The sequence below is a fragment of the Oncorhynchus clarkii genome, chromosome 30 (assembly GCF_045791955.1).
Source record: "Oncorhynchus clarkii lewisi isolate Uvic-CL-2024 chromosome 30, UVic_Ocla_1.0, whole genome shotgun sequence".
Lineage (NCBI taxonomy): Eukaryota > Metazoa > Chordata > Actinopteri > Salmoniformes > Salmonidae > Oncorhynchus > Oncorhynchus clarkii.
The window spans coordinates 15134115-15150703 of record NC_092176.1 but is presented as its reverse complement, the minus strand read 5'-3'; the positions used below and the strand labels follow the sequence as shown (position 1 = coordinate 15150703).

The 16589-nt window shown below is 40.9% G+C and overlaps 1 protein-coding gene across 1 annotated transcript in view; it reads left to right on the top strand.

Moving 5' to 3' along the window:
• LOC139389260 (transmembrane protein 132C) overlaps positions 1-16589 on the top strand; it is a 215902-nt gene that overhangs the window by 177640 nt on the left and 21673 nt on the right. The window contains exon 6 of the mRNA XM_071135811.1: positions 15604-15812. Within this exon, the coding sequence (XP_070991912.1) occupies positions 15604-15812 (209 nt within the window). The remainder of the gene's footprint in view (positions 1-15603; positions 15813-16589) is intronic.

Here is a 16589-nt window from a genome sequence, read left to right as displayed (position 1 = left end):
GCATCATTCCTCTCGTCCTTCTTGTCACTTGAAAACACAATCTTGGTGAGGTCCTTTATTACGTCCCCATACCTGTATCTCAGGGCGGCAGGCGACTCATATCTAGATGACCAGCGGGTGGGACACAGTCGTTTTAGTCACATTTTCTTTTCTGATGCAAAATCAAATATACCACTCAACATTGACCATCTCTTTATGCTATGCCCGAAGAAGGTGTATAACAGTTCAACAGTATCATAAAACTGTTTAATCTCTGGCACATTTTTGACAGAGTCGTATAGAGCCAGGTTAACATTGTGCGCTGCGCAATGCACATAAACAGGAAGTGTCTCTTTTCCGGATATTCTGGCCTGCACACCCGAATAGACCCCGTTCATGTTAGGAGCTCCATCATACCCCTGCCCACTACATTTTGAAATATCCAGCCCATTATCTTCTATGCTGCACAGGATTTTATGTTGAAGCTCAGCTGCTGATGTGTCAGCAGTCTCCAGAAATCCAAAAAACGACTCTGTGATGGTCAGATCTGTGGCGACATTATTTGCAACCCTTATCACTCTCACATAGCAATAAACTTGGCTTAACTGGTCTACTTTGGATACATCCAGTGTGGTGTCCATAATACTAGAAAAAAATGGGGCTCCCTGAATGTCACACTTCACTCGCTGGCTAAGATATAAATCAGCTCATTTTGAGGACTGAGATAGTTAACGGATCCTGCGGGACGTTCTAAAAGTTATTTCAGAACTGGGTCATACAATGACAGCAGATCAATTATACTGAGAAAATTCCCACTTTTGGCCTGCCCCAGCCTTTCACAGTGCCCTCTGAATGCCAAATTACATGACCACGTGTGAAAGTTACATTAGATGGCGCCAATCTCTCACCCCATTGACCCACGCATCAGAGAAGAAAGGGGCACTCCAATCTCCGAACAGCCAGCAAGGCTCACAAAACGCGCCATCTAGCTTGGCCAAATAACATAGCCATGTAAGTGGTAATTTGATTCCAGCCTTGGTTGTAGTGATGTAATACGACTCTGAAAAACACCGCCTTTCGTCAACACTTGGAAATGGGCCATTAGGCTTACACGAGCCTAATGCAATAATGTGCCATTTATCTTTTGCATCCACATTTGTTGCATAATTCCCCGTCAGTTGGATAGGTAAAAAGGCTGTCTGTCCCACTTCCACCTGTTTCCTCAGCTGCCACGATTCTAGCCTCGCCCTGCTCCTCTTCCTCCCTGCCCGGCCCGAGGATAGCTTGTCCGTGGTAGTATGGCCAGGCTTGTGCTCAGGGTCGTATCCGCCGATACCTGACAATCTGTATCCTCTGTTCAAAGTTGCTTCTTCTGGCACAATGGAACAGCTTGCCTTGGCTCACTTGACCTGCTAAAAGCTGCTGGCGATGATAAACCTACATCCTCTTCTGGTCCCGCTACATTGCTTGTGCTAGCAATGGCTGCACTTGAACTGCATTTGAAAAAGGAATCTAATTTAACTAATTTTGATACCTCCTTTGCTTTCTCATTTTTGGCCTTCCTCTTTTGGGCTCCACTTTAGTGATGATACATTGCTGATTTTACAATCCATAATTTTCTATTCTCAACTTTCTCTCTTTATTTTATTTTTCTTGGCCATTGTCTTTTGATAGCTGCCCGGGGCAGCCCTAGATAGGCTTAAAACAAACATCTCAAAAACAACTTTCTCTGGCTGAGTCACTCACTGTTGTGCAGCATGTCATTAGAATGTGCAGCTGAACACTGTATGCTGGAAAACAGCCCGTTTGTTATTTTTGATTAAAACAAAATGGCTGTTAAATAAGAATACCAACCTTATTTTTGCATGGATTCCGTAACACGTTTAGCTTTTAACAATTAAGAAACACCGCTAACCAAACAACAGTGCTAGTGGCTGTACTGCAGACACCGGTCGTCGTCATGGGAAAGACGCATTGTTAAAAACTCTTGAAAAACAACTGGTTGCAGTAAAGAGCCAACCTGGATATTAAGGAGATCCTGAGGGAAATCAATGAGTACCAACAGCTTTACACTATGAAGGAACAACATGCTCCATCATGGAAAGATCCGACTACCTCACAAAAGAACTCTAACCCGACAAAAAAAAGAAAAACAGATTCATCTACAGACACAGACGATTTACTTACTGTTGAAGTAGAGGCTAGTGCTCTGACTGGAATTCATGCAATACTGGAAAGTTTTGTGAGGAGGTAGCAGGGCTGAGGGGGAGTTTGGAGTTTAGCAAGAGTGAAATTCTCACGCTCCAAGGAGAGAACAAGGCACTCACATCCAAGGTAAAAATCCACAATTCCAACATGGATTGTCTATTCAGGGAAAACAGGGTGATGAAGGAGTCGCAGCTAGACATACAAAGTTGTAGCATGCGTGAAAATCTAATATTTTCTGGGATTCCTGAGGACGCATCCAATAATCCAGAGGGCGCAATCAGAGAATTTATGCAATCCGCCTTGAAATTTCCTCTAGAGACTGCAAACAAGGTGGCTTTCCACCGTGTTCACAGACTTGGAGCTCGGAGGGCCAAGGGTCCCCAACTGATCATTGCAAAATTTGAACACTACCAACAAAAGCAGGGGAAGGGAGCTTAAAGGTACTAAATTCGGTCTCAATGACCAATTTCCATGGGAGATAAACGAACGTCGCAAGAGACTGAAATCCTGTACAGAGGCAACAAAGGGAGAGAGGTAAGACTTATTTTCCACCATCATTTGCCAATAAATTCATTCAAAATCCTACAATGTGGTTTTCTGGATTTTTTTTCTCATTTTGTCTGTCATAGTTGAAGTGTACCTATGATGAAAATTACAGGCCTCTCTCATCTTTTTAAGTGAGAGAACTTGCACAATTGGTGGTTGACTAAATACTTTTTTGCCCCACTGTACATACACATACACACTTGATCTCACTCTCTTCTCTCACTCCCTCTTTCTCTCTCTTCTCTCCCTCTCTCACCTCTCTCTATTGTCGAGAACTGTTCTATAATTTCATGTTTCTTGTTTGTCTATCTTTTCTATGTCTTTGTCTTCATGTTTATATATGTTTACAACAAGCAAGTGGAAGATATCAGAATAGGGACATTGGGGAATAATAACATATTGTACGGGATACATTTGTACTGTAGTGATGTTGTCTCATGATCATGTGAAACGTCAATTGCTATGGAAATGCTGGGATGTGTTTTTCAATGATGTTAAAGGTAATTATGATGCAACTACGATAGTGATACGATATGGATTACAATTATCATCATGAATATTAAGGCTTTACGCACTACATGTTACACACATAGACACTTAACCATGCGAATTGGCAGGGTTATTATTTATTTGGACATCACACATTATAGTCTTACTCTTATACAGACATCGCACACACTATCACTAAATCACATCCAATATCATACACATCAACTTACTCAGATTTACCACACACATAATATCTTATCTCAATTTTCTAACATCTGTGGCATTGGCTCACAGGCAAACAGGCAAGGGAATAAAACATATATTGCTAGAACCTATATCTTGAATTCTAAATATCAGTCATTTGAAAGCTCTAATTTTGACTGTCATACCTCTGATGGCAGTAACTTTAAAAGCACTAATTATGGTCAATTTAGACTGGAATAGTATCTAGTTTTGGTAAGGGGTGAAATAAGTAGAGCCAGTTATAATTGTAATGGTTTAGCAGATTATAATAAAAGAAGATCAGTCTTTACGTGGCTAAAAGAAAAGGAATATAACATGTACTGTTTACAGGAAATGCACTTTACATTCTTTACATGAAGTTGCGTGGAAAAAGGAATGGGGTGGTGAAATAATTTTCTGTCATGGACAAAGGAACTCAAAAGGTGTGATGATATTAATTAACAAAAATGTCGATCTGAATGTGCATATAGTTAGGAATGATTCGCAAGGAAGGTGGATCTTTTTTTTATATGAAAGGGGACGAAAAAGAGATTTGGCTCATTAATCTATATGGTCCATATCAGGATGATCCATACTTCTTCGAAACTATTTATACCAATTTATTGAACTTACAGACAACAAATGATCAAATCATTATGGTAGGAGACTATAACACAGTGTTAAGTACCTCAATGGACCGTAAAGGAAATCACTCTACAAACTATCATCACTGTGCCCTTAAGGAAATAACAAATATTATGGATACATTAGAAATAGTGAATATTTGGAGACTAAAAAACCCAGATCTAGTGAGATATACATAGAGGAGACTTAATCAAGCTAGTCGTCATGACAACTTTCTTCTCTCTTTCTCTCTTTCATCAAAGCTTTAAAAAGTTTTAATAGGAGACAGAATGCGATCAGATCATCATCTACAGTGGCTTGCAAAAGTATTCACCCCCCTCTGCATTTTTCCTATTTTGTTGCCTTACAACCTGGAATTAAAATGTATTTTTTGGGGGGTTGTATCATTTGATTTACACAACATGCCTAACACTTGGAAGATGCAAAATATGTTTTATTGTGAAACAAACAAGAAATAAGACAAAAAAACATCAAACTTGAGCATGCATTACTATTCAACCTCCAAAATCAATACTTTGTAGAGCCACTTTTTACAGCAAATACAGCTTCAAGTCTCTTTGAGTATGTCTCTATAAGCTTGGCACATCTAGCCACTGGGATTGTTTCCCATTCTTCAAGGCAAAACTGATCCAGCTCCTTCAAGTTGGATGGGTTCCGTTGGTGTATAACAATCTTTAAGTCATACCACGGATTCTCAATTGGATTGAGGTCTAGCCTTTGACTAGGCCATTCAAAGACATTTAAACGTTTTCCCTTAAACCACTCGAGTGTTGCTTTAGCAGTATGATTAGGGTCATTGTCCTGCTGGAAGGTGAACCTCCATCCCAGTCTCAAATTTCTGGAAGACTGAAACAGGTTTCCCTCAAAAATGTCCCTCTATTTTGCACCATATATAATTCCTCAATTCTGACCAGTTTCCCAGTCCCTGCCGATGAAAAACATCCCCAGAGCATGATGCTGCCACTACCATCCTTCACTGTGGGGATGGTGTTCTCGGGGTGATGAGGATGTTGGGTTTGCGCCAGATTAGCATTTTCCTTGATGGCCAAAAAGCTACATTTTTGTCTCATCTGACTAGAGTACCTTCTTCCATATGTTTGGGGAGTCTCCCACATGCCTTTTGGTGACCACCAAACGTGTTTGCTTATTTGTTTCTTGAAGCAATGTCTTTTTTCTGGCCACTCTTCCGTAAAGCCCAGCTCTGTGGAGTGTATGGTTTAAATGGGTCCTATGGACAGATACTCCAACCTCCGCTGTGGAGCTTTGCAGCTCCTTCAGGGTTATCTTTGGTCTCTTTGTTGCCTCTCTGATTAATGCCCTCCTTGCCTGGTCTGTGAGTTTTGGTGGGCGGCCCTCTCTTGGCAGGTTTGTTGTGGTGCCATATTCTTTCCATTTTTTAATAATGGATTTAATGGTGCTCCGTGGGATGTTCAAAGTTTCAGATATTTTTTTATAGCCCAACCCTGATCTGTACTTCTCCACAACAAGCTGCTTGCTTGGTGGTGCCCCTTGCTTACTGGTGTTGCAGACTTTGGGGCCTTCAGAACAGGTGTATATATACTGAGATCATGTGACAGATCATGTGACTCGTAGATTACACACAGGTGGACTTTATTTAACTAATTGTGTGACTTCTGAAGGTAATTGGTTGCACCAGATCTTATTTAGGGGCTTCATAGCAAATGGGGTGAATACATAGGCACACACCACTTTTCCGTTTTAAATTTTTTAAATTTTTTAAAGTTGTTTTTTTATTTCACTTAACCAATTTGGGCTATTTTGTGTTTGTCCATTACATGAAATCCAAAATAAAAATCTATTTAAATTACAGATTGTAATGCAACAAAATAGGAAAAATGCCAAGGGGGATAAATACTTTTGCCAGGCACTGTAATTGGCCTTCACATAACTTTCCACGTGAACGGGGATAATGGACATTTAATCAAAGTTTACTGGAGGACAATGCATTTTTAACTAAGACAAAATAATTTATAATTTATTTCCAGTATAGTATAGGAACAGCAAATCCACTTATTTTTTGGGATACCTTTAAATGTACCTTCAGATTCAATATTCATCAATAATAAAAAAGCAGTTTCTGGCTAAAGAGACAAGACTAACTAGGGAAACACATGAACTAATAGTATAGATAGATAGGTAATAAAAATGATAATGCAGAGATACAAAGTCATTTAGAGGAAAAACGTTTAGAGGAAAAAATTCAAGAACCATCTAATATTACAAAAATAAAGCAAACTGATTGGAATATGAAGAAAATGCACAAAATTCTTCCTGAATCTCCAACACGGGAACGCTAACAAAAAGAATTTGCAGAAACTCGTTACTGAAGACGAGTTTCTCTGAATGATATTTTAAAAGAGGAAGCTAAATATTTTAAGCATATGTTCTCTTTTCCGTCTCTTCCTCTCCCACTGAATGAAGATTACGGTAAGGAATTATTTCCAAATAATACAAAAATTTGAAAATTAACAAATGTACAGAATGATCAGTGCGAAGGCCAAATTACAGAGGAATAACTTTTTGAGGTTATTAAATCCTTTCAGTCTGGAAAAACCCCAGGGCTTGATGGAATACTGGTAGAAGTGTATCCAGCCTTTTTTGATATACCCAAAGCTCCATTGTTTGATTGTTTTAACTACTCCTATAGAAATGGTAGTCTGTCAGGTACTCAGCAGGAAGGTCTGATTTTACTATTATTAAAACAAACCCAGATGGCAAACATAAAGATCCAGTCTAAAAAAACTGGAGGCCCCTTACACTTCAATGTTGTGATGCAAAATTACTAGCGAAATGCATAGCAGTCCTAATTAAAAGGGTTTTACCAGGTATTGTTCATCCTGATCAGACAGGTTTTTTACATGAACGATACATTGGAGATAATATACGATAACTTCTAGAAATAATAGAACATCATGAAACATCTAAGAAGCCAAGCCTGGTATTTAAAGCAGATTTTGAAAAGGCATTTGAATAAGTAAGACTGGATTTTATTTATAAATGCCTGGATTTTTTATCAATTTCGGTGATTCTCTTAAAAAATGTGTAAAAGTAATGTTATAGCAACCCCAGGTGTAAAATAGTAAATAATGGCTACTTCTCAGAGTTTTGAATTGTGAAGAGGAGTTAAACAAGGGTGTCCGCTGTCACCATATCTATTCGTTATGGCCATCGAAATGCTAGCTATTAAAATCAGATCCAATAACAACATTAGAGGATTAGAAATCCAAGGCTTAAAAACAAAGGTGTCCATGTATGCTGATGACTAAAGTTTTATATTAAGTCTGCAAGCTAGATCCCTGCAACGTCTCATTGAAGATCTAGATAACTTTTCTGGACTCTGGACTAAAACCTAAATATGATAAGTGTACAATATTAGTTATTGATTCTTTAAAAAAATACAACTTTTGCATTACCATGCAGTTTACCTATAAAATGGGCTTACAGTGAAGTAGACATACTTGGTATTCATATCACAAAATATATAAATAATCTCTCCACAATGAATTTCAATATAAAATGAAGAGGAGAGGAGAGAGGTAAATACCTGTCTATTTATGGAAAAATTGCCCTGATTAACTCCTTAGTCATATCTCAGTTTACTCACTTATGGTGCTGCCTACTCTGGATGATTCATTTTTCAAATCATATGAGCAAAAAATATTTAGCTTTATCTGGGACTCTCAACCAGATAAAATATAGTTTGCCGATCTATATAATGAATATGAATTAGGTGGGTTGAGATTATTAAATATAAAAGCACTAATCCTCTATCTAAAAGCTTCACTTACTTAAACGTTTTACTTGAACCCTAAATGGTTCTCAAGTAGATTACGAAGAATAGCTCATCCATTGTTTAAAAATGGCCTTCTTGCCTTTGTGCAGATTGCCATGTCTCATTTTCGATTAATTGAAAGTGATACTTTTTCAAAGTATCTCTCTTTTTCAAACAAGCATCGCAGAGCTGGCTACAATTTCAGGTTCATACCCCTGAAAATATAGAACAAATATTACAACAAATATTATGGCTGAACTCAAATGTGTTGGTTGATAAAATACCAGTATTTAGGGGATTTTTTTTTTTGAAAAGGGTATTTTGTTCTTAACTCTACCATTCCAATTTACAATATAATGTATATATTTCGTGGAGTTATCAGAATTGATTACAGTATTAACCCAAAAATTGAGGAGGCAGGTGGCAGAGGGAGGAGGTAGGGAACTGGTCTGTCTGCACAATATAAAGGATTAAAACTGGCGGAGGAATAAAAATAGCATAAATAGGAAAGTATACCAGTTTCATTTGAGGACCAGTATGTTGACAACTGTGCCATACAGATTGCAAAATAGTTGGGAAGAGATTTTGAATGTACCGATTCCATAGTACAGGGTGTATGAGTTGATATACACTGCTCAAAAAATAAAGGGAACACTAAAATAACACATCCTAGTTCTGAATGAATGAAATATTCTTATTAAATACTTTTTTCTTTACATAGTTGAATGTGCTGACAACAAAATCACACAAAAACTATCAATGGAAATAAAATGTATCAACCCATGGAGGTCTGGATTTGGAGTCACACTCAAAATTAAAGTGGAAAACCACACTACAGGCTGATCCATCTTTGATGTAATGTCCTTAAAACAAGTCAAAATGAGGCTCAGTAGTGTGTGTGGCTTCCACGTGCCTGTATGACCTCCCTACAATGCCTGGGCATGCTCCTGATGAGGTGGCGGATGGTCTCCTGAGGGATCTCCTCCCAGACATGGACTAAGGCATCCGCCAACTCCTGGACATGATGTCCCAGATGTGCTCAATTGGATTCAGGTCTGGGGAACGGGCGGGCCAGTCCATAGCATCAACGCCTTCCTTTTGCAGGAACTGCTGACACACTCCAGCCACATGAGGTCTAGCATTGTCTTGCATTAGGAGGAACCCCGGGCCAACCACACCAGCATATGGTCTCACAAGGGGTCTGTGGCCCCTCAAAGAAATGCCACCCCACACCATGACTGACCCACGGCCAAACTGGTCATGCTGGAGGATGTTGCAGGCAGCAGAACGTTCTCCACGGCGTCTCCAGACTCTGTCACGTCTGTCACATGTGCTCAGTGTGAACCTGCTTTCATCTGTGAAGAGCACAGGGCGCCAGTGGCGAATTTGCCAATCTTGGTTTTCTCTGGCAAATGCCAAACGTCCTGCACGGTGTTGGGCTGTAAGCACAACCCCCACCTGTGGACGTCGGGCCCTCATACCATGGAGTCTGTTTCTGACCATTTGAGCAGACACATGCACATTTGTGGCCTGCTGGAGGTCTTTTTGCAGGGCTCTGGCAGTGCTCCTCCTTGCACAAAGGCGGAGGTAGCGATCCTGCTGCTGGGTTGTTGCCTCCTCCACGTCTCCTGATGTACCGGCCTGTCTCCTGGTAGCGCCTCCATGCTCTGGACACTACGCTGACAGACACAGCAAACCTTCTTGCCACAGCTCGCATTGATGTGCCATCCTGGATGAGCTGCACTACCTGAGCCACTTGTGTGGGTTGTAGACTCCGTCTCATGCTACCACTAGAGTGAAAGCACCGCCAGCCTTCAAAAGTGACCAAAACATCAGCCAGGAAGCATAGGAACTGAGAAGTGGTCTGTGGTCCCCACCTGCAGAACCACTCCTTTATTGGGGGTGTCTTGCTAATTGCCTATAATTTCCACCTGTTGTCTATTCCATTTGTACAACAGCATGTGAAATTTATTGTCAATCAGTGTTGCCTCCTAAGTGGACAGTTTGATTTCACAGAAGTGTGATTGACTTGGAGTTACATTGTGTTGTTTAAGTGTTCCCTTTATTGTTTTGGAGCAGTGTATTATACGACGCAAGATTGAAGACTTTGTGCTTTTCAGCTAAAATGATTATATAGAATTCCACCAACAAAATGTTGAATATCAAAGCTATGAAGATTTTGTTGTGAGGATACAGAATCAATAGGCCATTTATTTTAGTATTGCCCTCAGGTAGCCTGTTTCTGGTCTCAGGTTCAGGAAAGGCTGAAAATGCATAACATTGATCTAAAATTGACCCTAGAAATAGTACTGTTAGGAGATCTGGAGAGACCGGGACAGTCAATTACTAATATACTAATACTCACAGTAAAAATATTTATCTTTAACAATCTGTGGATTCTATTCGATTAGATAGATTGAAAATGTACGTTAAACCTCACAGCATAGTTGAAAGATATAATCTCAGCAAAAAAAGAAAAGTCCTCTCACTGTCAACTGCATCTATATTCAGCAAACTTAAAACCTGTAAATATTTGTATGAACATAAGATGCAACAACTGAGACATAAACTGAACAAGTTCCACAGACATGTGACAAACAGAAATGGATAATGTATCCCTGAACAAAGGGGGATCAAAATCAAAAGTAACAGTCAGTATCTGGTGTGGCCACCAGCTGCATTAAGTACTGCAGTGCATCTCCTCCTCATGGACTGCACCAGATTTGCCAGTTCTTGCTGTGACATGTTACCCCACTCTTCTACCAAGGCACCTGCAAGTTCCTGGACAATTCTGGGGGGAATGGCCCTAGCCCTCACCCTTCGATCCAACAGGTCCCAGACATGCTCAATGAGATTGAGATCTGGGCTCTTCCCTGGCCATATCAGAACACTGACATTCCTGTCTTGCAGGAAATCATACATAGAATGAGCAGTATGGCTGGTGGCATTGTCATGCTGGAGGATCATCTCAGGATGAGCCTGCAGGAAGGGTACCACATGAGGGAGGAGGATGTCTTCCCTGTAACGCACAGCGTTGAGATTGCCTGCAATGTCAACAAGCTCAGTCCGATAATCCTATGACACACTGCGCCAGACCATGACGGACCCTCCACCTCCAAATCGATCCCGCTCCAGAGTACAGGCGTCGGTGTAACTCTCATTCCTTCGACGATAAACGCGAATCAGACCATCACCCCTGATGAGACAAAACCGCAACTCATCAGTGAAGAGCACTTTTTGCCAGTCCTGTCTGGTCCAGCGACAGTGGGTTTGCGCCCATAGGCGATGTTGCTGCCGGTGATGTCTAGTGAGGACCTACCTTACAACAGGCCTACAAGCCTTTGGTCCAACCTCTATCAGCCTATTCCGGACAGTCTGTATGGAGGGATTGTGCATTCCTGGTGTAAATCTGGCAGTGGTTGTTGCCATCCTGTACCTGTCCCGCAGGTGTGATGTTCGGATGTACCGATCCTGTGCAGGTTTTGTTACACGTGGTCTGCCACTGTGAGGACCATCAGTTGTCTGTCCTGTCTCCCGGTAGCGCTGTCCACCAGTACGGACATTGCAATTTCTTGCCCTGGCCACATCTGCAGTCCTCTGCCTCCTTGCAGCATGCCTAAGGCACGTTCACACAGATGAGTTGGGACCATGGGCATCTTTCTTTTTGTGTTTTTCAGAGTCAGTAGAAGGGCCTCTTTAGTGTCCTACGTTTTCATAACTGTGACCTTAATTGCCTACCATCTGTAAGCTGTTAGTGTCTTAATGACCGTTCCAGAGGTGCATGTTCATGAATTGTTTATGGTTCATTGAACAAGATTGGGAAACAGTGTTTAAACCCTTTACAATGAAGAGCTGTGAAGTTATTTGGATTTTTACGAATTATCTTTGAAAGATGGGGACTTGAAAAAGGGACGCTTCTTTTTTTGCTAAGTTTAGATGGATTAAATAATTGTTTGCTGAGTTTATGTTGCTTAGAAATCCGAAGAGGATGGCCAGCAGAGATAAGTGGGATGGATTGAGGGAAGCTGAGGGTTGGGATGTGGAATTGGGAGTGGAGTTGCTGGGCGCGAGAGAGAATGATGTTCAAAGATAAAGTATAAAAAATCTAAATCAAAAATAATCAAAAGTAAGTTTGAATGACAGAGGGGCAATGTTTTTACAGCTAATGTCAGCTTGCCTGAGGCTGATGCCGTGCAGGTGTTTGTACACATGCATATACACATACTGTCATTCAAATGCACACATACATGGACACACACATACAGTGCCTTGCGAAAGTATTCGGCCCCCTTGAACTTTGCGACCTTTTGCCACATTTCAGGCTTCAAACATAAAGATATAAAACTGTATTTTTTTGTGAAGAATCAACAACAAGTGGGACACAATCATGAAGTGGAACGACATTTATTGGATATTTCAAACTTTTTTAACAAATCAAAAACTGAAAAATTGGGCGTGAAAAATTATTCAGCCCCCTTAAGTTAATACTTTGTAGCGCCACCTTTTGCTGCGATTACAGCTGTAAGTCGCTTGGGGTATGTCTCTATCAGTTTTGCACATCGAGAGACTGACATTTTTTCCCATTCCTCCTTGCAAAACAGCTCGAGCTCATTGAGGTTGGATGGAGAGCATTTGTGAACAGCAGTTTTCAGTTCTTTCCACAGATTCTCGATTGGATTCAGGTCTGGACTTTGACTTGGCCATTCTATCACCTGGATATGTTTATTTTTTAACCATTCCATTGTAGATTTTGCTTTATGTTTTGGATCATTGTCTTGTTGGAAGACAAATCTCCGTCCCAGTCTCAGGTCTTTTGCAGACTCCATCAGGTTTTCTTCCAGCATGGTCCAGTATTTGGCTCCACCCATCTTCCCATCAATTTTAACCATCTTCCCTGTCCCTGCTGAAGAAAAGCAGGCCCAAACCATGATGCTGCCACCACCATGTTTGACAGTGGGGATGGTGTGTTCAGCTGTGTTGCTTTTACGCCAAACATAACGTTTTGCATTGTTGCCAAAAAGTTCAATTTTGGTTTCATCTGACCAGAGCACCTTCTTCCATATGTTTGGTGTGTCTCCCAGGTGGCTTGTGGCAAACTTTAAACAACACTTTTTATGGATATCTTTAAGAAATGGCTTTCTTCTTGCCACTCTTCCATAAAGGCCAGATTTGTGCAATATTCGACTGATTGTTGTCCTATGGACAGAGTCTCCCACCTCAGCTGTAGATCTCTGCAGTTCATCCAGAGTGATCATGGGCCTCTTGGCTGCATCTCTGATCAGTCTTCTCCTTGTATGAGCTGAAAGTTTAGAGGGACGGCCAGGTCTTGGTAGATTTGCAGTGGTCTGATACTCCTTCCATTTCAATATTATCGCTTGCACAGTGCTCCTTGGGATGTTTAAAGCTTGGGAAATCTTTTTGTATCCAAATCCGGCTTTAAACTTCTTCACAACAGTATCTCGGACCTGCCTGGTGTGTTCCTTGTTCTTCATGATGCTCTCTGCGCTTTTAACGGACCTCTGAGACTATCACAGTGCAGGTGCATTTATACGGAGACTTGATTACACACAGGTGGATTGTATTTATCATCATTAGTCATTTAGGTCAACATTGGATCATTCAGAGATCCTCACTGAACGTCTGGAGAGAGTTTGCTGCACTGAAAGTAAAGGGGCTGAATAATTTTGCACGCCCAATTTTTCCGTTTTTGATTTGTTAAAAAAGTTTGAAATATCCAATAAATGTCGTTCCACTTCATGATTGTGTCCCACTTGTTGTTGATTCTTCACAAAAAAAATACAGTTTTATATCTTTATGTTTGAAGCCTGAAATGTGGCAAAAGGTCGCAAAGTTCAAGGGGGCCGAATACTTTCGCAAGGCACTGTATGTAAATAGTGCCAGACATGCACTCAAACATATACAGTTGGCCTTGCTGTTATGATTTTAGTTGTCCTTTTTTTTTTTTTGCATTGTTGTTTTCTTTAAAAAAAATTATAATAATAAGAACAACGCTTTGGAGAGTATTTGCACAATGAATCCCAGAATGCATTTCATTATCTTAACATGTAATTGAAACTATTGAATAATATGATTTATTTAGCAAATTAATATAATTTTTCCGGTGAAACCATCAATGAGATAATTTATCATATAGCCTACGTTAAAGAAAGATGTTCTCGTCAAATCGTAGATGTGATGGACCCGCGTCAACAATTAATACTTGAGGATGGTGGGATGGTATTCATATTACATACGGGGCCCGCGGCTCGCAGATCCGGGCCTGTCACCGGGCCCATGTACGTCGCGGGCCCTGGTGTGACCGCACAGGCTGAAGCTACGCCACTGGTTCTTAAGCTGCATCAGACAAGCAGTGATGCAGGGAGAGGAGAGCTCCGGAGGAGCTGGCTATCTGTCACACAAGCCCTTTTGCTTGAGGATACACTCTCTGTTCTGCAAATGATGAATGCTTATTCATGTCTTTTATATCTGACAGTAAAGAAGCAACTTTGAAATTGAAAAACATATTTTATGAATTAATCTCAATTCGTCTCATTGAAGTAGTAAACTGCTAATGGGAGTTTGCTCATAATATCTGCTTTAAAAATAGTTTGTCTACTCCATATGCTTTTAGAATCTTTGTGTTTGTGTGCATGGGTTTTTGTGTTTGATGCACTCCTGCAGCTGCCGGCCACACCTCTGAATGACCTTTGTGGTTGTGTTTGGTTGTGTGTGTGTTTTGTATTTGTGGTGCTAAACTGGCTTCATCATAAGGCTTTGAGAAATAGAGGCTGGGTGTGGATCAAGGAGTAGTTGCTAGTGAAGGGGCGAGTCAGCCAGCTGAAGCGATGACGAGCTGTGAAGCCCTGCATCTTTCAATGTCATGCAATCGGCCCAGTGATTTCCTCTGAAAGGCCATTTGCAAAACAGATGGTTTTGAGTTTTCATGTTATCAGTGGAGACCTGCCTTCCTTTCTCTTGCTGCCATCTGTTGGTTCTACATTCTGTTGGTACTACGTAGCCATGGCCAGATCTGTTGGTAATCTAAGGGCCTGTATTGCAACCCTCCCTCCACACATTTAAGATGTGCCCCAGCCCTCCTCCTTTCTCCTTTTGTAGTTGGGAATAAAGAGTATGGATGAACAGTGAAGCTTTCATCTTATTTTTCAAAGGACAAACGCTAGATAAAATGTATCAGAGGGACACACAACACTGTAGTGCATCTCATATTGGTCCATTTTAGGGTGAAAATGATAGACAACCTACAGTACAGTACAGTACATTGCAGTTTGAAAAGTGTGTGTGTGTACTTGTTCTCCTACCTTATCATGACCCCAATATCCTGACAAGGTAGGAAAACAAGAACTAAAAAAGTCAGGACTTTTTCCATGTCCTAAATTTGTTCAAATGCTATTTTAAGCTTAAGGGTTAGGTTTCGAGGTTAAGGTTAGGGTAAGACTTAAGGTTAGGGTTTTGGGGGTTAAGGATAGGGTTAAAGTTAGGTTAAGGGTTAGGGAAAATAGGATTTTTAATGTTGAAACATTTTTACTCCCCAAAAAGTCCAGAAATGTCATGAAAATAAAGCTGTGTGTGTCCACGTGCATGCTTGTGTCCAGCCTTGTCCATTGAGTTGGATTTGTCTGGTTCTGATGGTGCTGCTTGGTTGGGGATCTCTTTAGGTGACACTCACACATGCTTCTCTCCCCTCTCCTATTCCTGTCCAGGTGTCAGACAGGTGTGACTACGTGTTTGTGAATGGGAAGGAGATGAAGGGCAAGGTGAGGATAATGGTGAACTTCACCTACAGCTACCTGAGTGCCCAACTGGAGATGAATGTGTGGATCCCACGGCTGCCCCTCCAGATCGAGGTGTCTGACACAGAGCTCAGCCAGATCAAGGGATGGAGGGTGCCCATCATGACCAGCAGCCAAAGGTATATGTCCCTCCATAGAATCACATAGACAAACTCTTCACCCATGCAGTCCATGCCAGGTAAGTGGACAGAAAATGGAGATGATCGAAAGAGCATGCACAAAAGCTCTTATTTTCAACATATGATATTGTTCTGCCCTTTGTATGAACCTTTGTGTGAAGGTCACACATCTCCCCCCAGGCCCGAGATCTCGTCTCCTCTAACACCTTATCCACCAACACCTTCTTCTGCTGGACTCACACTCCAATGGTGGGAGCAGAACTCAGGTCTACCTACTGGAATTAGTACTGGACATATTCACTATTGTATCTGGAAAGTGTCCCTTCCCTCGCCTGCCAGCCTGGAAATAAAGGCCTCTGGCTCATTAAACTTTTTCACTGACTTACAAAGAGGCATATACAGTGAGCTCCAAAAGTATTGGGACAGTGACACATTTTGTGTTGTTTTGGTTCTGTACTCCAGCACTTTGGATTTGAAAGGATATAATGACTATGAGGTTAAAGTGCAGACTGACAGCATTCATTTGAGGGTATGAATGGTAAATCCAAATAAATGAATGGTAAATATTGAATTGTGTCATTTTGCAGTCACTTTTACTGTGAATAAGAATAGAATTTGCTTCTAAACATGTTTTGGATGCTACCATGATTACGGGTAGACTTGAATGAATCGTGAATAATGATGAGTGAGAAAGTTAGACGCACAAATATCATACCCCCCGAAAAAAGTTAACCTCCCATGTTATTGTAATGGTGAGAGGTTAGCATGTCTTGGGGG